The following is a 24,747-nucleotide window of genomic DNA, read 5'->3' as shown; positions in this document are numbered from 1 at the left end:
AACAGAATAGAAAACAGTACAAAATCCCTGCAGGGGTTACTGGCTGCAGGAATAGTATTACTTCATGAATTCTTTGTTTCACGTATGCGCATGTATATCAGCTCAAGTTGTAAAGTCTAGTTCTTACTATGGGGTCACAGTTAAATTGCAAAACTAATGTAATGAAAACACTCAGATGAATTACCATAGGTGGATACTGTAGCAGCTTCTACTTGCTCCATTCACTTAATGATTTCCAGACAATGTTAGGTAAAGAAGATAAATCTGGTTTCTATCTGTGGCATGTTATCTTTGCTGGAAGAACCTTCTTTCTACTGAAAAAACTGAAAATGCTAGCTGATAGCTATTTGCACTTCAACACAGACACGTGACTCAATTTCACCAAAGGGATCTAAGGATAAATTTTAGGAAACTCCTTTCTTATTTATAGGACATTATGACACATACATCGAAAAATATTACAGGTCCAATTCCAGGTCACTGCAATAGAGTGACTATCACAATAGAGTCACACACATTTTTCGGTTTCCTGGTGCACATAAAAGTTCTCCACTATCCAGGAGTCTATTAAGTGTGCAATAGCACTATGTCTAAAAAAACAATGTACATACTTTAATTTAAAAATGCCTTATCTCATGGTGTATATGTACCACATTTTCTTTATCCAGTCTATTGTTGATGGGCATTTGGATTGATTCCATGTTTTTGCTATTGTGAGTAGTACTGCAATGGAATACTATGCATCCATAAAAAGGAACAAAATCATGTCCTTTGCAGGGATGTGGATGGAGCTGAAAGTCATTATCCTTGGCAAACTAACGCAGGAACAGAAAACCAAACGCCGCATGTTCTCACTTACAAGCAGGAGCTGAACAATGAGAACAGATGGACACAGGAAGGGGAACAACACACACTGGGGCCTGTCAGGGGGTTATGGGAGGGAGAGCATCAGGATAAATAGCTAATGCATGCTGGGCTTAATACCTAGGTGGTGAGTTGATAGGTGCAGCAAACCACCACAGCACACATTTATTTTAAATTCTGGGGTACACATGCAGGTCACCTAGGGGCTCCTGTATGCCCTGCATGTGTACCCCAGAACTTAAAATAAAAATTAAAACAAAAACTTTATTTCTAAAATGCTGACACAAAGACACAAAGTGAACACAGGCCATTGGAAAAATGGTGCTGATAGACTTGCTTGATGCAGGCTTGTCACAAACCTTTAATTTGTAAAAATGCAGCATCTATGAAGCACAATAAAGAGAGGTATTTCTGTATACTTGGAATCATGTTAAAACCACAAGGGACTAAGCCTAGGGACTAAGCAATAATGGAGGATACCAGCAGAGTAAGACTGAGGCGGTTTAGTGGGGGCTGCGAAGATGTTGAAGCAACCTGAACTCCCCTACCTCTAGGGTTCTTATTACATGCAAGTACTAGTACATTCTCCTTGTTAAGTGAACCACTAATTAATTGAGTGTTGTGTGTGTGTGTGTTTCCTGCAGCCAAAGTAAAAATGATATATTACCAACCCCTAAATGATACACTATTCAAACTCCATCACTCTGAAAAGCCATTTGATCTATTTCATAATTATTCATTTCTAAGTTTCTAACAATTTAGAAAATATACCGTTTTATTTAGCATTACTACTACTGATGGCCTATATTATCTTCTAACTTGACAAAAATCCCTAGGGCAGGTAGTAGCTTCCTTTTGTGGATGAAAACACAGGTTTTGAAATGATTGAGTATAACAGGCTTAGGTGACAGATGGCTCTTTGTTCCACTTCTCCCACTAATTAGCTTTGTGACCTTACACAGGTAACTTAAGTTCTCCCCAAGTTCTCTCCTCTGTTCAATGGCAATAGAAATACCTACTTTGTTGGGTTGTTTTAAGAATAAAAGCAGAAAATGTATGCAAAATGCTTACTACACAGCCTAGAAATAATGAATTACTTAAAAATGGGGCAATTATTGTCATTTAGCGCAACCACACAGCTATTAAATCGTAGAGTCTGGACTCATACCCAGGTCACCCAGGCTCCTAACACTTCCACATCATCTCTGCCACAGCAAACATCTCATAGTAAGCATTTCTTACTGCTAAATGCATCAAAATCCCAGTGGTATAGCTGAGGACCTTGTTTACTCCAAAACTTGCATAATGTCAGATGGATTTTCCCTTGGCACTGACAAAGTCTTTTGGGTGGCTAGTTCTCTTTACCAGTTGAAAAGGCATGGCCTTGTGGACATAAGGCAGAAACAACACAAAATAAGAAACAATTAATAATTCCCTTGGCCTTCTAATGTTGAAATTGGGTAATTCTTTTTGTTTTTATTTTTCACTTGGGATTTTAGGTATTTACAACTTTGCATATGCTAGTATCTTTGAATTTCATTGCTTCAAGTTGCAACTTCATTGAACAAGTTTCAATAATTGGCAAAAATAGAAACGTTGACTATCTAAGACTATGGGCTTTGGAGATGGACAATTTTGGCCGTGCCAATTTTTAGCTGTGCATCAGGAGTGATTTGGTTTCTCTGAACTGTTGACTTCTTTGTCTGTAAAACGGTTGAAAATACAGGAATTCCCTGGTCAGGTTTGATGGCTTAATGAGCTGATTTCTTCAAAATGATTTAATCACAGAATTTGACGTAAAATGCGAGAGGGATTCATGCTGTCCGAAATCATCCAAGAGTGGAGATATCTGGTTAGCTTCATGGAGAACCTGGCGCTGAATATCAAGTCAATGTTTGATAAACAGAGAAAGAGACAAAGGCGGAGAAAATGGCGTTTGCACAGGTCAGGTGTTGGCCATATTGACTAGAGAAATTTAAGGGAAGGGTGGAAAATGCAGTTGGAAAATAGGCAGAGGAAAGATTGTGGAGAGCCTTAAATGTCAGACAAAGAAACCGAGGCTTATGGGCATGGACACTAACATTTCTATTGTTTCAAAAATAATTTTTCAACTTTTATACTCTTCTCACCCAAGTTAGGATTTGTGCCTTTGGTTATACAACTCTTAAATTAGAGTCAACTGTGCTATCTCTGTGAGTTTGGGTTGAGGACTATGGAAGGGAAAGGCAAAATATAAAAATAAAATATGAGGTAGTAGGGAGAAAACCCACAATACTAGTAATAGCTAATTACTCTTTTTTTTTTCAAAATGCAATTTGTGCTAAGTACTTTATATGGCCTATTTCATTTAATCTCTAAAAGCATGAACAATGTGAAAATGTGCTAGATACTATTATTATCCCCATTTTACAGATGAGGAAACTGAGGCTCAGGAGGTGAAGTAGCTTGCTCCAGGTCAAACAGCCAGTAGGTGACAGAGGTAGAGAGGAAACCTAGGCTACCTGACTATGATGCTTACGTTTAATTCACACTAAATACCATGTAGAAAAGGACTCTGGAGACCTTGGTTCTTGAATTCCAATTCTACCACTAAACAGTAGAGGCAGGATGAAGTTGTCATGCCCTGAGAGGGACAACCCTGTGAATGAAACCGGTGGGCATTTTGTTTTTATTGTTGTTAGGTGATGAATGAAGAGTTCCATTTTGGACACATTAGAGTTTAGATACTCAGTGAGCAGCCAAGTGGGGATGTAGAAATTCAAGCAGACATATGGAAGAGGAGGCAGCTGAGACTCATGTCTGGACTTCAGGGATGGATCCAGGCTAGAGATGTAAATGTGGAACTTGCCAACCCATAGCAGTATTTAAACCTTTGGGACTGAGGGAAACCTTCAAGGAAATAAGCGTAGTTAGAGATATCCAAGAAGTGAACCCTGGAGAAGTCCAACATTTACAGGGTGAGATCCTGCAAAGGAGATGAAGGAAAAGTAGCTAGGGAGGTGGAAGGATGCTGTTTCAAGCAGTGAGGTGTGGCCCACCCACTCACTGTGTCAGATTCAACTTGCAGGTCAGATCTACTAGGACAAAGACAGAGATCTATAGGATTTGGCAACCAGGGTGATGGTGGGGAATTTGCAACATCATGGCGGCTGTGACAAGAGCCTGAATGGAGTGTGTTCAAGAGAAAAAAGAAGGGAAGAGAAAGCACAGAATATTGTTCTTATTATTAGTAGCCTGAGCCAACCTGAGGACTGATGCACTTATCACAATGTCTCTTAAAATATTATGTCTCTTACTAGATTATACACTCCTTGAAAGTCTAGAAACATGATTTATTTTTCAAATGCCTTGCACAAGGCTGGTGCTAAAGTAATGCCTGTAGGATTTAATTACATTTTTTAAAAGAAAAAAGATATTCTTCAATCTTATGAAACTCTGCCTGGCAACACTTTAAGCACCCCACACCCCCACTCAACACAAATACAACTCTGGAAGTACTGTGTTGATAACAGAAATTTGGTGGGTTTTATTTTTAACCAATAAAAGTCAAGTTTGCATTATGTGATTATTTTTTGTGTGTGATGAATCTTTTAAATGCATATCTTACAGCTCTGGTTCAGTTGTTGTGGGGAGAGGGAAAAAAAACCTCATCCTTGCCAACACATTGGTTTGTGTGAATCACAGCTCAGTGAAACCTTTCAGGCATATAATTTATCTTTTCTTTGGCCTATGTAGTAAATGCTTCATTTGTTCATGAATTCTTGCCTTGTTTTAATTATGCTATGCCCTGAATGTAGTTTTATAAGGCACAAAAATAAGATTGTCGTTCTGAAAACACAGAAGATTTGTGTGTTTCCCCCAGGATGAAATGGTGGCATCTTTCTCCTAATTCACAGCTCTGTGGGTTTGTGGTTGGAATTCCAATCCAGCAGGGAGCAAGCCATAAGAGTGGGGGGAAGGGCTCCTGGAGGGGGGCAGTGGACGCGGCTGAGCCCAAGGCATAATTCACCCTAAGAATTCTGAATCAATACACTGACGTCCATCCATGCACAATGTGGTACTCCCACCAAGAAAGCCACTGATTGAGAAGTTTTATTCATGTTACTTTCTGAGGGTTGGATTGTCTCATTACATTTATAGAACAATTGCTTTTTTTCCCGCTAAATACAGAACTATGCAGCCGGGAGTCAGATAAGAAACCTTGACAATCAGAAGGCTGTTTTGTTGTTGTTGTTAAAAATCTTTGCAGGCATATGCATCTGGATATCCACAAGTTCACAGGCTGAGGGAGAAATGGCTATTTCATAACTTTTCTGTGTTTCATATGTACATGGTACAAAGTGGGCACTCAGTGTTTCAAATTTCAATATCACTGAAAAAAATGGAAATTTGTAATGTAACAAAATCAGATTCAGACTTCATTGGTGAATCTGAGGGAGCGAATTCACTTATTCAGAAAGGAAGACAGTTACAATTCTTGGGTCTTCTGAGAGATCATTGTAACTTGAAAATATTACACAAGGGCTTTGCTATATTAGGTACCTGCCATGTTCCCAACACAAGCTCCCATTTTCTGACTCAAATCTCATTTTGGAACACATTCCACTCAAATTGAGGTTCTGTCCCTAAGAGTTCTTTTTCAATAAAGAAAGCTGAGTTAATAAATCACAACTCCAAAACTTTTCCTCGCTTTTCTTAGACTAGAAATAGATTGAGTGTGTTGAGGTTTTATGGCTGAGTACATTGGAGGGCTGGCTATCCTATGCTGAACTGGTTTACTTAATTAAGATGGGGATTTGGATGAATCACTGGACACCTGTGCAAAGATGAGTAAAACACATTCCTTCATTGTCTTTCCATAAATAACTCAATATTCTCCTAACTCAGCCAATGGATAGGCTTTGGATGCCCAAGCAAAAGAAACACATGACTGTTAAAAAATCACAACCTCAAATGGCTTTAGAAGTCTATGACCAATAATGAGAATGGTTTCCCCACTCAGGCACAAGTAATAAGCAGTTTTTCCCTTATGCAGGAATATTGATGACCAGTTTACCGCCTCTGTACACGTAACTTTCAGGTCCCGGTTCATGCATTTGATGGAATGTTCCCTGCGCCATGGAGCCCAGTTCTCCTGGCGTCTGGCATTTCCCCCACTCTCTGCTCCAACAGCACAGCACTTGGCATCTTGCATTGCAATTGCAGGTTTCTTTATTCACTTCTCTCACTGAACAGTGAACTCCACCAGGGCGGAGACTCTGTGTCTCGCTCTCCACTGTGGTCCCTGTGCCTCACCTGTGCCTGGCCCAGTGTCACACTCAGTAAGGAGCAGATGCCTGGATGCATTTGGAGACTCACTTTAAATTATATGGCAAGCTATTCAACTGGCTTTTCGAACTGGAAAGTGCGTGTTTGAAGGGAAAATTTTTAAACTCTGAAAGACATGTTGGAAATAAGCTCTGAGTCAAAATGTATAGAAACCATAAGAATGCTGACAGTAAGAGCCTAAAACACATGATCCCGACTATCTTTTCCCAATTCTAACCCTCCAGAGTGTTCAGTGGTGCCCAGTCTTCATAATGTAATTCTTCACAGCACCCTGGATGCATTAAAACCACAGATTAACATGATACTCATTTTCATTAAGGAAAATAATTTACATACAGTGCTTAGAGTAGAGCCTGGCACATTGAATATTTTCGATAAAATAATTTACATACAGTGCTTAGAGTAGAGCCTGGCACATTGAACATTTTCGATAAATGACAGCAAGTGTAATTATTAGCACTTCGGAAGTGCAAAGTTGCATTGTTATTAAGACAAACATATTTGGAGTTCGTCCAATTTTTTCCTGGCTCTAAAGTCTGCTAGTGGCACTTAACTTTATTCCCAAGTTTTGAAAAAATTGTTATTTTAAAAGTCTGTTAACCAAGGAAATGCACGCCCTAAACCTATAATGTATCAAATTTTACTTCCTTCTTGTTTTAAGGAGTTCTTTTCCTGCCTTGAATACAAACAAGCTCTCTCAAGGTTAAAAGCAAATGCTCTTTTTAGTGTCAAAAAGAGCTTGCCTTTGTTTGCTCAGGGAAAAAAGTGACATACCTTCTTTGAAAACCAAAACAAACAAACAAACAAAAACTCCAAAACAAACAAACAAAAAATCCCCCTAATTTTTACAAAGGTATTATGCTCCTCTTTGTTGGAAAAGAATTAGTACATTAAAGAGTCTGCCCAGAGCTGTAAAATCTCTTTATTCAAACACATACCATAGTGCAAAAGATAGTTAATATCAATTCAGGCCATTAAGAGTAAGAAAGGAAATGTGTTCCAACAAAAGTCTGCATGTCAACAGACTACAGAGACTAGGTAGCATCTTTTAGGAACCATTTTTATTCCACTAATGCCTTTCCGTCCAGAATCTATTGATCGTAAATGCAACCTGTCTACTTCCGCCTTTGAAAAATGGATGGACAAATTCATCTGCATGTAACTCACCTCCTCTTTTCTTTTACATAAAACAGATGCCACAGCTGTTATTGTTCTTCATACAGATGTTTCTACCCAGAGAAACATCGGGGTGACACTCTGCTACAATGTGCTATTTGTTCTAGAGGGGTCAACAGCTTGCTACCTTGCCTAGGCCCAGGGTGACTGACTGCATATGTGCAGTGGTCTTATCCCATCAGTGCCCCCGAGCATGTGTTCAGAACCAAGTGGATACACCTTGGCACACTTACCTTCCCTGCAGGGACATCATCGGACTGCCTTGATAATCCAGGAACCTCGTCCACCTTGTCTTGATGCTCTGCCCTCTTGGCTTCCTGCTGGCTGTCACCTGGCACGTTTTCCTGTCCCTTGTCCAGCTTGAAGAATTTCTCAAAAAAGCTGGAGTCCTTGGGCTTGGAGGGAGCTTCTCCTCCTGCTCCCCCTGCCTCAGGTGGGAGAAGTGTGGGATCCCCGGCGGCAGAGAGGACCTTGTCTTGGGCCGGGGCGTGCCCTGGGGTTTTATCTGTGTCCTGCCCTGGTCCAGCTGCCACCGGAAGTGTCCAGCTCTCACTTGGGTCTTTGTTTGCTGGAGCTTTATTGGAGCTGACATCAAGCTTCACTGATCCAAGGGATGACTCTGTGGCTTGCTCTCCGGTACGTCCTGGTACAGGCCGAGAGAGCATCAAGAAAAAACGAGATTTAGCAGCTGGTGCCTCGGGTTTGGCCTCTTTCCCAAGATTCTTTCCGTTGGCATCCGCAACAGCACTTATCTCCATTGTCTCGCGGGAAGAAGTGGCCACATTATCCGTCTTGACACTTATTCCCAAGTCGACTGTAAACATAAACATAAACAGCGGTTATTCAGCCAAGCTGGGAAATTCAGGCACTAATAACAGACTCCAGACATTTTTTATACAAAAGCCATACTGCAAACTGGAACTGTGTTGTTCTCTGGTCATTCTGAAAGGTAGAAGTTAGCTCTCCAGATCTCCCTGGACCCTGCTTTTCTTGGGAGAGGAGAAGGCAAGGTTGGTGAGGAGGGAAAGCTACTTAATGGAAAGTCACTAGCTGCCAGGTGTGGCATGAGTGACAGTCAATGTTAATTAATCTTCTTTTATCTTCGTAAGAACTCTGTGAGCAGCATATTGTCACGATGTCAACCGGGAGGCAGTACAGCAATTAGGAGCTTGGGTTCTGGAGCTAGAACAAGGTTTCTCAACCTCACCGCTACTCACATTTGAAACCAGATTATTCTTTGATATGAAGGTTCGTCCTGTGCATCATAGGCTGATTAGCAGCGTCCCTGGCCTCTGCCCACTAGATGCCAGTCACATGTCCCAATCATGACAACCAAAAATATCTCTAGGCATTGCTAAACGTCCCCTGGAGGACAAAATCACGTTTCAGAAGCACTGAGCCGAAATGTCTGTTTGAATCCAGGTTATCTAACTTTCTGTACCTCAACTTTCTGGTAAATGGAGACGGATAATGAATCTACCTCGTAATTTTGTACAAAGATTACATGAGTTAATAGTCTTAAAGCAAGTACAACAGTGTCTGGAATATATTAAGTGCTTAATAAATATCACAAACATTAGTTATTATCATTATTCATGAGTGAGAAAACTGACAGTCAGAGAGGTTAGTATACCCTCCCCTGGCTGCCCAGTAAGCTAGTAAGCAGCAGAGTCTGGCTTCAGGCAGAAATCTGACTTCTAAGTTCATGCTCTCTCTGTCTTACCAAGGACTTGTATTAGCATAGACTGTTAAGAATATGGGAATATTTTAAAAATACAGTACTCAGAAGGTTTCTCTTTGAAAGGCTGGAAGAGCAGATGTCTACACAAGAAGGCAAATTAGACATCAGGCTAGTGTGGAATTAAAGGGGTAGCGTTATCTGGCCAAGACTGTGTCTGTGGGTATAGGCGCCAACCCTTCCAGGGAAGGGCACTGTTTCCAACATCCACCCTTTCTCCTTTGACCTCTGCCTTGACCTAAATTAACGATAAAAGGGTCCTTCTTTTCTAGGACCCTATTATAAATGAGTGTAATATTCAGGAAAAAAAGAACACCAAGAATGTTGGGATCCCAGTTAAAGATGAAGATTCTCTACTGATAGGCTGTGTGATAATGGGTAAATCACCAAAAATCTTTGAATCTCTTCATTTGTAAAATGGGAATATTGATAGTCTCCTGCAAGGCTGTTGTAATGCTTAAAGAAGAAAAGTCATGCAAAGGATCTGGCACAATGCCTTTTCCATAATAGGTGCTTTGTAATTGACAGATACTGTGCTATCTTTTCAGGTTTCTCACATGCCTTTGACAACGTTGCATTTTGCTTGATACATCTGTAGTCAGACACTTTTCAATATCTGTTTGCAGGAAGACAGAAAAAGAAAGGGAAGAATTGAGATTTCTTTGATCTATTCATATTGCTCATTAATATGTAGTGAGAAATACATACACACACACACACGTGCCTCCATTAGCAATTATTTTTGCCAAACTCTAGTGTCTCGCAGTGTCTAGACTAAAGAACAAATAAAAAAGGGGGAAGAGTGAGCTGGATTAAGCATTGAGGGACAGGGAAGAAATCGTCTGGGGCAAGCCCAGGGATGAATGTTAGGGGTTTCTCATAAACCTGAACCTGAAGGAAATCACCCTGTCAGCACATTGATCTTCTAGCTCTTCTTAACCTTTTTTTCTGTGATTCAGGAATTCGTAATGATGGCAAATACTATACTAAAGAAGAAAAAAAGAGGGAGAATAAGTAAGTGATAGGTGGATGCATCAGGGTATAAAGTTAGCAAGTAAGGCTGAAGTGTCAGAGTGAGTATAAATGAATTGTGGGAATGGTCCATGCCAGGGGAAGAGAGAATGGTTGACAAAAAGGGAAATGCTAAGATTCAAAACAGGGAAGGGCTTTTCAAACTGCCAAGAGCACCAACTTATTTCCTTCCTTTTAATTCCTCTCTTCCTTACCCACTGGCTGGAAAGCAAAGGAGTTAGTGGTAAGTAAGAGTGTTATAGTCAGAGAAAAAGTCTTTGAAAAACACAAAGTACTTTCCAGGGACAGCCTTTTTTATTTTAAAGTACCAATATGTTGCTTTGAAAAAGAATAAATTCCTTACATCCAGGTATCTGGAATAGACTACCAACCATAAAAAAATCCAGTACCAGATGGAGTCACAGGTAAATTCTACCAGTTGTACAAAGAAGAGCTGGTACAATTCCTACTGAAATTATTCCAAAAAATTGAGTAGGAAGGAGACCTTCCTAACTCATTTGATGAGGCCAGCATCATCCTGATATCAAAACCTGGCAGAGATACAACAACAAAAGCTTCAGGCCAGTATCCTTGATGAACTTCAATGCAAAAATCCTCAACAAAATACTGGCAAACTGAATCCAGCAGCACACCAAAAAGCTTATCCACCATGATCAAGTAGGCTTTATCCCTGGGATGCAAGGTTGGTTTAACATATGCAAATCAATAAATGTGATTCATCACAGAAACAGAACTAAAGACAACAACTATATGATTATCTCAACAGATGTAGAAAAGATTTTCAATAAAATTAGGCATCCATTTACGTTAGAAACTCTCAATCAACTAGGTATTGAAGGAACATACCTCAAAATAATAAGAGCCATGTATGACAAACCCACAGCTAACATCATACTGAATGGGCAAAAGCTGGAAGCATTTTCTTTGAAGACTGGCACAAGACAAGGATGACCTCCTCTCACCACTCCTATTCAACATAGTATTGGAAGTCTGGGCCAGGGCAATCAGGCAAGAGAAATAAATAAAGGGCATCCAAATAGGAAGAGAGGACGTCAAACTATTGTTGTTTGCAGACTACATGATCCTATATCTAGAAAACCCCATAGTCTCAGCCCCAAAGCTTCTTAAGCTGATAAACAACTTCAGCAAAGTCTCAGGATACAAAATCAATGTGCAAAAATTACTGGCATTCCCATGCATCAACAACCGTCAAGCCAGGAGCCAAATCAGGAATGAACTCCCATTCACAATCACCACAAAAAAAATAAAATACCTAGGAATATAGCTAACTAGGGAGCTGAAAGATCTCTACAAGGAGAATAATGAACCACTGCTAATTAGAGATGACACAAACAAATGGAAAAACATTCCATGCTCATTGATAGGAAAAATCAGTATCATTAAAATGGCCATATTGCCCAAAGCAATTTATAGATTCAATGCTATCCCTATTAAACTACTGTTGAGATTCTTCACGGAACCAGAGAAAACTATTTTAAAATTCATATGGAACCCAAAAAAGAGCCTGAATTACTACCAAGGCAATCCTAAACAAAAAGGATAAAGCTGAAGGCATCACGCTACCTGACTTCAAACTATACTACAAGGATACGGTAACCAAAACAACATAATACTGGTACAAAAACAGACACATAGACCAATGGAACAGAATAGAGAACCCAGAAATAAGACCACACACCTACAACTATCTAATCTTCAACAAACCTGACAAAAACATGCAATGGGGAAAAGATTTCCTATTCAATAAAAAGTGCTGGGATAACCGGCTAGCCGTACACAGATTAAAACTGGACCCCTTTCTTACAACATATACAAAAATCAACTCAAGATGAATTAAAGACTTGACTGTAAAACCCAGAACTATAAAAACCCTGGAAGACAACTTGGACAATACCATTGAGGACATAGGCATGGACAAAGAGTTCATGACAAAGACATCAAAACCAATTGCAACAAAAGCAATTATTGGCAAATGGGACCTAATTAAATGAAAGACCTTCTGCACAGCAAAAGAAACTATCAACCGAGTATACAGGCAACCTACAGAATGGAAGAAAATGTTTGCAAACTAGGCATCCGATAAAGGTCTAATATCCAGCATCTATAAGTAACTTAAATTTACAAGGAAAAACTAAACAACCCTATAAAAAAGTGGGCAAAGGACATGAACAGACATTTTTTAAAAGAAGGCATACAGGTAATCAACAAGCATATGAAAAAAAGCTCAATATTACTAATCATCAGAGAAATGCAAATCAAAAACCACAATGAGATACCATCTAACACCAGTCAGAATGATACTATTAAAAAGTCAAAAAATAAGATGCTGGTGAGGTAGTGGAGAGAAAGGAATGCTTATACACTGTTGATGGGAGTGTAAATTAGTTCAACCATTGTGGAAGACAGTGTGGCAATTCCTCAAAGACCTAAAGATAGAAATACCATTCCACCCAGCAATTCCATTACTGGGTACATACCCAAAAAATAGAAATCATTCTTTTATAAAGATACATGCATGCATATGTTCATTGCAGCACTATTTACAATAGCAAAGACATGGAATCAACCTAAATACCCACCAATGATAACCTGGTTGAAGAAAATGTGGTACATGTACACCATGGAATACTATGTAGCCATAAAAAAGAACAAGATCATGTCCTTTGCAGGAACATGAATGGAGCTGGAGGCCATTATCCTTAGCAAAGTAATGCAGAAAAAGAAAATCAAATACTGCATGTTCTCACTTATAAATGGGAGCTAAATGATGAGAACATATGGCCACACAGGGGGAGAAACACACACAGGAAAAATAAATAACTAATAGATATTATTTCATCACCCAGGTATTAATAATACCTATTTTATCACCCAGGCTTGATACCTGGGTGATGAAATAATCTGTATAACAAACCCCCATGACACAAATTTACCTATATAACAAACCTGCCCGTGTACCCCTGAACTTAAAAGTTAAAAAAATGCAAAAAGATGACATACCAAAGAGATGTTACTTTTCATTTTTAAAAACATCAAAGAATTTAAGGAAAATTTAAAAGAAATCAAGTAAGAATGACAATAGCAGCTCCAAAATATTTAGAAGGTAGAGCTGAAATTTTTGATTTTCTTAGTGTAGAAAAATATTTTGTGCTGCATGTTTTTTAAAAGACAGTCATTTTATCTGTATATGTGATTAAAAACTTACTTCCAGTGCCATCTTTGTGTAATTGTTAAGAACTTGGATTGTGGATCAGAGGAACCTGGCTTTGGCTCTTAACTGCTCACTCTTTAAATGGATAACCCAGGAAAGTTGTTTCCTGTCTCTGTGCCTCAGTTTTCTTACAAATGGGCATGAAAATAACAGTGCCTTCTTCAGAGGGTGATTCTGAGGATTAAATGAAATATTGCCCAGACAGTGCTTACTGCGGACTGGTAGATGATAGGTGTTTGGTAAACAGTAGTCATTTTTGTTATACTAATATATCACTAATATAATTACTATTTTGTATTTTTAAATGTAAGCCATAAGGAAAGGAATTATTCCAATAGTTTAATTTACAAACTTGATTTTTCTAGGAAGACTTTTAAAAACAGTAGTGATATAAATCAATTTATTGTAAGAAGCATAAGTATCCGGGCCAAGCAAGTTTCAGAAATGTTTATAATTTTCAAAGTACCAAATATTCTAGTCAAAACAAGCTGCTTCATCAGAGTTCTAGTTATATATTTAAACATACATGCATACACACGTTTGTATTACAATAGTCAAAACTTCTTAGGAAGAATTATCTTTTTTTTTTCATGTGCCAAAGCTAAAACTTTCACTTGCTACAGCTGTATACTAGTCTATTTCCATCCTGTTATAAAGAACTGCCCAAGACTGGGTAATGTATAAAGGAAGAGGTTTAATTGACTCACAGTTTAGCATGGCTGGGGAGGCCTCAGGAAACTTACAATCATGGTGGAAGTCAAAGGGGGAGCAAGGAACTTTCTTCACAAGGCAGCAAGAAGAAGTGCCAAATGAAGGGGGAAGAGCGCCTTATGAAACCATCAGATCTTGTGAGAACTCACTCATTTTCATGAGAACAGCATGGAGGAAACTGCCCCCATGATCCTATCACCTCCACCTGGTCTCTCCCTTGACACGTGGGGATTATGGGGATTAAATTCAAGATGAGATTTGGGTGGGACACAAAGCCTGATGATATCAAGCTGTAAAAACAATAGCTAACATTCATGGATTGTTTCCCAGCATTAGGATAAATGTATGTAACAAGAGGCATTGTATTTATGTATAACATTTTATTTATTTATTTGGATAAATGTCTATAACAAGAAACATTTTATTTAAGTATAACAGCAAATCTACAAGTTAGGTACTATCATCACTCCCATTTTACAGGTCGGGAAACTGAGGCTCTGAAAACTCAAGTCAGTTTTCTAACTTTGTCCAGCTAATGACTGGAAGATTTAGTATTTGAACCCACGTTTGCCTGATTCCAAAGTTCAAACTCCCAACAACATGTGGTATCCAAAGCAAGAACAGAAGAGAAAGAAGAAACAGAAGGAAGGGAAGATGAACAAAGTAGACAAAGTTTAGTTAATAGAATTAGTGGATACCCAAGAAAAAATTATGCACAAGAGGGGGAAAAAACCCTCTGTTTGTTTTACCACATCTGGGAAACATTGATATCTATATATTGTGGGTTTTAAATAAAAATTAGATTATGTCATTCATCTGCATAAAATCATCCAAAGAAGGGCCTCACAAAATTAAAACAAAAATCCAAACTCTCTACCATGGGCCACACCCTCCAGAACTCCAGCTTGTGCTGTTTTTCCTCACACCTCTCAACATACCAGCATGTTTCCACCTGCAGCCCTCACCACTAGTTATTCTTTCAAGCTGGAAATATTTTCACTAAGATCTTCCTATGGTTACCTTCTTATCATTCAAGCTTAGGTCATGTCAGGCCTTCCCTGACTCCTCCATCTGAAGTAACCCCTCCTGCTCACACCGTTTATTCTCTAGACTCCACAGAGGATTTATCACTCTCTAAAATAATCCCATTAATTTCTTCTTCACTTGTTTCCTCTCCACTACCTGAAGCCCCAGGTGGACCCGGACTTGGTCTTCTCTGCTTACAGCTGCATTCCAGTGTCTCCCATAGTGCTAGACAATAGGATTAAGCCAGGTAACGTGGGTGAAGCAGCAAGTACAGAGCTTGAGGCACAGCCTAGAAAACACTCCGCAAAGGACCATGATTGTAACCGTAGTAGGGCATGCCAGTGAACAGCTCGGGAAACTGAGTCTCCGAGAAGAGACTGATGTTGTGCTGGATGGAATTCCTTTTCTCTGACAATACATTATCCAAATCCTCCAAGCCTTCAGCTTAAAGAGGAAAGCAGAAACTGACATTACAATTTTATTTACAAAGTGTCCATGTATGAACATTATTCACCACCCAATCATCTCTTCCTATGCAAGCAACACCGTCCTATGCATCAATAGCCTGATCTGTCAGGATTCAGGATAAAGTGGACATACACACACTGATTGCAAAGGGAAATTGCAAATCTTGCAAAAAATGCAGGGGTTTATAGAGTCTTGTAACACTGGTGAGCTGCTCAGATCACACACATGACTGTGGTTGGACAAGCATCTGGCAAAGTTAAAACAGATCACGGAAGACGCAAAAGTGGACGACACAACACAGTAAGTTCTTCAAAAGAGAGTTGCATTAGAATATCAAAGGACTATGTTAGGCCTTTGGGAAAACTCAAAACTTCATGAAGACCTCAAAAACTGATGCAAAAATGACCCTTTAATGGTCATACTGCAAGAGTCAAATCACACTTCGAACAGCTGTGGCTTTCTATGTTGTGCAAATGCATTTGTTGTTTTAAAGGTCTTAAAGTCAGGGTACATGTGGCAGATACTTATGGCTTGGAGGAAGATGTTAGATTTGAAACTTTCACTGAATGATCGCATTTCATGTTTTCATCTGTACATTAAAAAGCCAGAATGTCTTTGCCAAGAAATTCTAGCATAAATAAAAGGATGGGATTTTGGAACATCGTGGTAGAATTCTTAACTATCAGCTTTATACAACATGTCTGGACATTTAGTGATAGAAATGCTGGATTCAAATGGAATGCAGGCAAAGGTACTGCTACCCCCGTGCTCTTCAGAAAGCATCCTCTAAAAGTGGCAGTGATGATTGGATACTGTGGGGCAGGACTGAGGGTGACACTCACCATTTCCACTCTTTTCTTTGGTCATGTATTTCCTGTCATTCCTGTGCTACAAACTCTGGAATACGCAAAGTTCATTCAAATGCAAAACCAGCCTTTGCTCCAACACGAGCCAATATTTTTATTTAAAGACACATCAGATGTTTCATTTGGTCTTTTGCTTTTTTTTTTTTTTGGTAAATCTGATAATAATGTACATTTAATCTGTGTTTTGTTGAACCCTTTGTTTTTCCTGTCTCTATCCTCCACCCTCATTGTCAGATAAATAACATCTGCAACCTGATGTAGCATATTGAACTTTGTTTATACTCACGCAAACATGTGTAAGCATCCCAGATACACATAAACAGGGACTGTATCTGTCATTGTTGTTTTTATAGAAATTGATCACAATAGACATATTTTCTGATTACTTTTGTACATTATACTTGGTCCTCATAGTCAATAGCTCCAAATCCATCTTATCTTCTAAAGTAGGTGCATAATATTCCTTAGTATGGATATACCAAAAGATATTCAAACCATTGCCTAATCAATGAATAGCCTGGTAGTTTCCACATCGTTTTTTCCATTTCCACTATGGCTGGAATAAATTTTCATGTCCAAAAATCCTAAACTGGTGCTATATTTCTATAGAATAGAGGCACAGATGTAGAAGTGTTACACACAAATCAATATGCAATTAATTTTTAAAAACAGACACTGCCATATTCTTTTCTTAAAAAGGCTCTAGAGGTTCACATTTCCAGCAGCAATGAGTGTCTCAAGCACCTTTTAAGTGGTAAGCAGCTTACCAGGGGATGTGGTCTATTATTCCATCAGTGGCTTCCGTTGTTAGGACACCACGGGTCAGCTGTGGAGATGGGGTTGAGGGGCAGGTTGAGTTCAGGACACAGAAGATTGCCAAAGGGTGACTATTATTACTTTGAGACTCTGGAAAAATTACACAGGAAACAGAGACAAGAGGCTCAGGGTGCAGCAAAGTAGCCAAATCAGGACAATACTGCTTTCTTCGGAGCAGATACACAAATGGCCAACGAACTCGTAAAAAGATGCCTAGCATCATCTCATTAGGGAAGTGCAGTCGAAGCCACAGCCTGATCCGTCTTCACACCCACGAGGATGGCCATAATGAGACAGACAATAACCAGCGTTAGGGAAGATGTGGAAACATCCGAACGCTCACGCATTGCTGGCGGGAACGTGACATGGTACAGCTGCTTTGGAAAGCAGTTTAACAGTTCCTGGAAAAGTTAAACATGGAGTTACCCTAAGACCTAGCAATTCCATTCCTAGGTAAGCAAGAAAATGAAAACATATGTCCACACAAAAACTTGTACACAAATGTCCATAGCAGCATTTTCATAACAGCTGAAAAGTGGAAACAACCCAAATATCCATCGATTGGAAAAAGGAAATCTAGCATTTGCATACAATAGAGTATTAACCAACCATAAGAAGAAACAAAGCACTGATCCATGTTATATCATGCTTTATACTTGGAAGCATGATGCTAAGTGAAAGACGCCAGACAGAAAAAGCAAAATATTGTATGAGTCCACTTTTATAAAGTGTCTAGAAGAGGCAAATCCATCGAGGCAGAAAACAGACTAGTGGTTGCCAGTGGTTGGGAATAGGGAAAAAACTAATCTCTAAAGGGTAGGGAGTTTCCTTTTGGAGTGATGACGATGTTCTGGAATGAGACGTGGAACGGTTGCACGCATGGTGCAAATATCCTTAAAATCACTGAATTGTCACCCTAAAAGGTGAAGTTTACGGTAGGTGAATTGTACCTCCGTTTGTAAAAAGAAGAATTAGATAAATAAACAGCAACACAGCACCAAGGGGTGGGGGTAGGAAATAGACAACAAAAAGGAGTTAAGAGTTCATAGGAAAAGACGTGCAGCCAGCTTTTCAGCAGAAGAAAAGATGTTTGGCCTCATAAGTAGTAAAATAAAAGCACGATAAAATTATGACACTTGGCTATCCCCCTGCCAAATTGGTTAAAAAGGAGACATTTGAGGGCCCCAATGGAAAGAGCATAAAAAAAGAGCAGCTGCGGCCGGGTGCGGTGGCTTACGCCTGTAATCCCAGCATTTTGGGAGGCCGAGGTGGGCAAATCACAAGGTCAGGAGTTCAAGACCAGCCTCGCCAACATGGTGAAACCCCGTCTCTACTAAAAAGCAAAACAACAAAAAACCAAAAAATTAGCTGGGCGTAGTGGTGGGTGCCTGTAATCCCAGCTACTTGGGAGGCTGTGGCAGGAGAATCACTTGAACCTGGGAGGCAGAGGTTGCAGTGAGCCGAGATTAGGCCACTACACTCTAACCCGGGCAACAGAGTGAGACTCTGTCTCAAAAAAAAAAAAAAAAAAAAAAAAAGCCGCTGTATAGATCGTGGGTGGGAGTGTAATTTGGCCACCTCTTTGGGGAATAGCTCAGTAATATCTATTAATACTTAAAATTTCACAAACACTGTGAGTCTAACTTCCACTTCTAGAATGTTATCCTAGAAATATAATTGCATAGGGGTAAAAAGGCTTATGTATGGAACTATTTGCTGGACTACTGTAGTTGTAGCAAAAAACTGGAAGTGGGCCGGGCGCGGTGGCTCAAGCTCGTAATCTCAGCACTTTGGGAGGCCGAGACGGGCGGATCACGAGGTCAGGCGATTGAGACCATCCTGGCTAACACGGTGAAACCCCGTCTCTACTAAAAAACAAATACAAAAAACTAGCCGGGCGAGGTGGTGGGCGCCTGAAGTCCCAGCTACTCGGGAGGCTGAGGCAGGAGAATGGCGTAAACCCGGGAGGCGGAGCTTGCAGTGAACTGAGATCCGGCCACTGCACTCCAGCCTGGGCGACAGAGCGAGACTCCGTCTCAAAAAAAAAAAAAAAAAAAAGAAAAACTGGAAATGACCCAAACACTTATTAGTAGAAACCCAGTTCAATAAATTATCATGTGTCCTTGAGGACACATGGACACAAAGAGGGGAACGACCGACACAGAGCCTACTTGAGGGTGGAGGAGGAAGTCGATCAGAAAAAATAACTATTGGGTACTAGGCTTAGTACCTGGGTGACATAATAATCTGTACAACAAACCCCCATGATGCAAGTTTACCTATATAACAAACCTGCACATGTACTCTGAACCTAAATAAAAGTTAAAAAAAAATAAATAATCACATGTCCCTACAATAAAATACTCCACAGGCATTAAAATTCCCCAAGGAATTTTAGTAAGAAAAAAAAAAAAAACTGTATCCAAAAGCATGTACAGTATGTTTCCATTTTTAAAAAATGGTGTCAAGAGGTTGAGGAGAGAATGTATAAATAGACATGCTTGGGATACCTCTGGATACAAGAAACTGTAGAGTATTTACCTCTAAGGAAGGAAATTTGGGATGGGGTTTGGGGAGCCATCAGAGTTAGGGTGGGGATTTTTTCTCTGCCTTATCTTATTATGTATGTCACTCAGAATGTTTACTATGTATATGCATCTACCCCATCCGTGCCAATAAGAAATGAAGAAATAATGAAAAGAAAAAATGAAAGCAGGGAACTACGAGAGGTGGGATTCAAAGTGGACTGAACGTTTGACCTATTTCCCGATTTGCCTGGGGCTGGCCCAGCAGCGAGGCGGCTTCTCACTAATGAGCATCAGCTTTGACTGGAGGGGTTGATAGGCCGGGTGGGCCCTGCTTGCTGAGCGAGTATCATGGCCTTGGGGACATCTCCATATTGCAGAGTCTGAGCCTCTGCTTGGCAAATTCAGAAAATCCAGCTTTTCCTTTTACATCACCTGGAGTTGATGTAACTCTCAGAAGGAATTTTTAAGAGGACTCATGAATTAACCACGTAGCCAACTTACTGGCTTAAGACTACGTGACAGAAAGCTGCAAAGAGGACCAGCCACTGGCAACATCCTACCACTGTCCCTCTCTGTGGAAAATACACGCGGGAAGCACATTGTGATGGGCAGGGTGACTGGTGAGCCCAGAAATCTGCAAGCACAGCTGAAATCGGTTACAGGATTTCAATGTAACCGATTGATAGCTTGATGATGATGATGATGATTTTTTTATAGCCATCTTTTTTGAGGGATTTGAAGTAGGGAAAAAAATAAACTTCACACTATCGGAGGTTGCCAACTATGAGGTCTGCTGATTGTTTGGCCAACACAGTGTTTATATTTTTTTGAATTGGGAAATTTCATTTGAAAGTCCTAAAATCAGGCTGTCAGAGAAATATCTTATTACTGGCTAAGGGTTTCCCAGGGCAGCCATCCTCGAAGATGCGTGGAGCCCGGTAAACAAGGAGACTTTCCAGTTCCCTGCAAACTCCATTTCACTCAGAGCCTTGAGTCGGTTCTTACATGGTCCTCAGACTTGAGCCAGCGCAAGAATACCCGGGAGGTGTTGTGGGAACAGATAGCTGGGCCCCACCCCCCGGGGACGGGATGTTTCTGACTCAGGAGGTCTGGGCTCCAGCTGCAGAAACTGCACATCTAGCAGGTTCCCAGGTGATGTGATGCTGCTGGCCCAGGGACAACTCCGAGAATCACTGCTATTGGGCTCTGCTATTTTACCCACACATGGAGGCAGGCTCTGCTTACATTTTTCAGTTCTTGTTCCCAGAAACATTTGCTCTTTGAGGTACGCTTTGCATGTAACAGATCCTACCCACTGATACAGTATGTGCTTTCATTGATAAGCTTCCAGAAACTTGGAGGGCACCTTACCGTTTCTTTGGCCTCACTGATTATTTTTATTTTTGTTAAATGAAAATTGTTGGTAAGTTCTTTTTGGTGTGGTAAAAGGATACGAAAAGCAGATTTTTTAAAAAAATGTCCACTCTAGGATTAGAATTGTAGGTGCGTTTATTTGATTTCAAGATCTGATTAAAATGCACCTTGAGGAAGAGAACTGAGTGCAGCTGTTATTTGTCAATGCTGTTTCTCTTTTCATGTTTTTTTTTCCATGTCGTCTCTTGGTCTCTCCTATCTCTCTTGGTCTATTCTCCAAGACAGAGACAAGTGATCCTGAAACGTTGCCAATGTTTTTACCTTTCGAGCCCAAGTGTGCTGCCTCGTTTTCTTCTCAGTCCGAAAAGGCAAAGAGAAAGTTGGGTATTACTCAAGCAGCAGTTGCATGGCAGTTAATAAAATCAGACTGTATGAGCCATGAAACAGTAAGTTGTGTCCACAGTATCAGTCATGGTAAGTAAAAAAAAAATCCTTAAAAATTTAAAACAGAAATGTCAATGTTTTATTTCTGAAAAATGTGAATAAGAAATTTTCCGGCCGGGCGCGGTGGCTCATGCCTATAATCCCAGCACTTTGGGAGACCAATGTTGGTGGGTTACCTGAGGTCAGGAGTTTGAGACCAGCCTGGCCAACATAGTGAAACCCTATCTCTACTAAAAATACAAAAATTAGCCAGACGCGGTGGCGCGCGCCTGTAATCTCAGCTACCAGGGAGGCTGAGGCATGAGAATCGCTTGAACCCGGGAGGTGGAGGTTGCAGTGAGCTGAGATTGCACCACTGCACTCCAGCTTGGGCGGCAGAAGGAGACTCTGTCTCAAAAAAAAAAAAAAAAAAAAAGGAAAAAGAAAAAAAGAAATTTTCTAAGCATATTCCAAATGACTTTCAATATTGGATAAACATTAGGAGTTTAAAAATACTTACGCCAGCGGAGTGCTGTGACTCACGCCTCTAATCCCAGCAATGTGGGAGGCCAAAGAGGGAGGGTCACTTGAGCCCAGGAGTTTGAGACCAGCCTGGATAACAGAAAAATAATTTACAGAAAATAATTTACAAAAAAATTAAAAAATTATCCAGGTGTGGTGGTGTGTGCCTGTGATCCCAGTTACACAGGAGGCTGAGGCAAGAGGATTCCTTGAGCCCTGGAGGTCAAGGCTGCAGTGAGCCATCATCATGCCACTGCACTCCAGCTGGGTGACAGAGCAAGACCTCATCTAAAACAAAAACAAAAACAACAAACAAACAAACAAAACAAAAAAAATTTACGCCCAGGTAAAAACTGTCAGAGAAAAATAAGAAAAAAACTGAATGCCCAATATTAGCATAATGGCTGAATGAATTATAGTATGTCTATACCTTGAAGTACATTGTAGCTTTAAAAAAATGGATTAAAGTTATACCAGTTGAATCTGGACGGATTTCCACATATTGTTAAGTGAGATGGGGAAGATTATTACAATGAAAAAATAACACTATTAATGGACGTGCTGGAAAATGTCTGTATAGGGATTGTTAAAATAAATTAAACACCAGACCTGAAGAATCCCTGAGCGGACAAAGCCTGTTAGACCACATAAGTGACCTAAACCTTGCTTGATTTGCAAACCTAAGCAAAACAACTCGAACTGTTTCTTGTAAATGCCTATGCTAAAGAAAAACAGAACTTGAGCTCAACCAATCAGAAACAGTCAACAAATTTAAAATTCTATAACTGGGCACTTTCCAATGAGACGATCAAACAAGGCAACTGTGTAATTGTAACAAATCAAAAAAATGTTATATTATACTTCGGGATTTTCCCTACATTCTTGCATGTGATGCTTTGTCATCAAAACACTAAACCCTTTTGGTTTTGTTTTCTCAAATTAATGAATTGCCTCTATTCAGATAAACTCTTTGAAATTTTATTGTGTCTCAGATTTGTCTTTTACAAAGTATAGAACAAAGAGAAAAATATGAAAGAAGAAATATTAGGTTGTTAGCTTGGGTGTCCTTGGAGGGGGTAGGGAAGATGCGAGATGAGGAAGGAGCCAATAAGAAAAAGAAAAAGAAAGGTTTCACCAAAACAACAATAACAGAAAATATTATTGCATTTCTTCATATATATTAATTAGTATTTATGTAAGTATATATGCATGTAAAAATAAAATACAAAGAATTAAAATGCATACTAATAGTTATTTCAGTTATCTATGGCTGTGTAACAAGCATCCCCAAAATGAATGACTTAACCGCCATTTTATTAGCTCATGATTTCATGCATTAAGAATTCAGGGCCGGGCACGGTGGCTCATGCCTGTAATCCCAGCACTTTGGGAGACTGAGGCGGGCGGATCACGAGGTCAGGAGTTTCAGACCAGCCTGGCCAACATAGTGGAACCCTGTCTCTACTAAAAATACAAAAAATTAGCTGGGCGTGGTGGCGGGTGCCTGTAATCCCAGCTACTTGGGAGGCTGAGACAGGAAAATCGCTTGAAGCTGGCAGGTGGAAGTTGCAGTGAGCCAAGATCATGCCACTGCACTCCAGCCCAGTGGACAGTGTGAGACTCGATCTCAAAAAACACAGAAAAACAAAAAAACAAAAAAAAAGAATTCAGGCAGACACCAGGTGCAGTGGCTCATGCCTGTAATTCCAGCACCTTGGGAGGCTGAGGTGGGCAGATCACCTGAAGTTAAGTAGTTCCAGAGCAGCCTGGCCAACATGGTGAAAACCTGTCTCTACTAAAAATACAAAAATTAGCCAGGCATGGTGGCACGTGCTTGTAATCCCAGCTACTCGAGAGACTGAGGCAGGAGAATCACTTGAATCTGGGAGATGGAGGTTGCAGCAAGCCAAGATCGTGCCACTGTACTCCAGCCAGGGTGACAGAGTGAGATTCTGTCTCAAAAAAAAAAAAAAAAGAATTCAGGCAGAGACAATAGGATCAGCTTATCTTTGTTCTATGATGTCTGGAGCCACAGCTGGGGTGCCTTGAAAGGATGAAGATGGCTAGGACGGCTCACACCCGGACATATGTCTGGAGCTTTAGTTCCGGCTATGGGCTGGTTTCCATGGTCCTTCCTCATACGGCATCTATTAGCTGAAATGCCCGTGATGTTTTCTTTACCCACAGGTCTTGTTCCTGGACTGGGATGGCTGGAATATTTGGGGACTGGCTGGGCACCTCTCTCTTGCCTCATGGCTTCTTCATGTGACTAGCTTGGGCTATCTCACAGCGTGGCAATCTCAGGGTAGAACTTCTGACATTGTGTCTAGCCTTTCCCAGAGCTAGTGTTGCAAGAGACAAGGCAGAAACTCCAAGTCTTCTTAAAAGGCTTCTTGAAAGTCCTGTGTCATACCTTCTACTACATACTGTTGGTTATATAGGACCAGCCCAGAGGGAACTACACAGGGGTGTGAATACCAGGAAGCATGGCTTATTGGGTGGTGGGTTGTGTGTGTGTGTGCATCTTTGGAGACTATCAACCACAATAATGCAATAGGGAAGACAATTTTATCTAACAGGAATTCTCCACTAGGCTTTTTGGTGAGAAAAAGCACTGAGTTTGGGAAGGATGAGATTTCCCCA

The 24,747-nt window shown here is 40.2% G+C and overlaps 1 protein-coding gene across 15 annotated transcripts in view; it reads right to left on the bottom strand.

Annotated features, from left to right (window-relative positions):
* LOC105470646 (brain enriched myelin associated protein 1) overlaps nt 1-24,747 on the bottom strand; it is a 126,889-nt gene that overhangs the window by 78,249 nt on the left and 23,893 nt on the right. For all 15 annotated transcript variants that reach the window (XM_011722807.2, XM_011722814.2, XM_071079133.1 and 12 more), the window contains exon 4: nt 7,602-8,182. In XM_011722807.2, coding sequence (XP_011721109.2) covers nt 7,602-8,182 — 581 coding nt within the window. The remainder of the gene's footprint in view (nt 1-7,601; nt 8,183-24,747) is intronic.

The sequence above is a fragment of the Macaca nemestrina genome, chromosome 15 (genome assembly GCF_043159975.1).
Source record: "Macaca nemestrina isolate mMacNem1 chromosome 15, mMacNem.hap1, whole genome shotgun sequence".
Classification (NCBI taxonomy): Eukaryota; Metazoa; Chordata; class Mammalia; order Primates; family Cercopithecidae; genus Macaca; species Macaca nemestrina.
The sequence above is the reverse complement of the archived record's forward strand: the minus strand, read 5'-3'. Positions and strand labels throughout refer to the sequence as shown.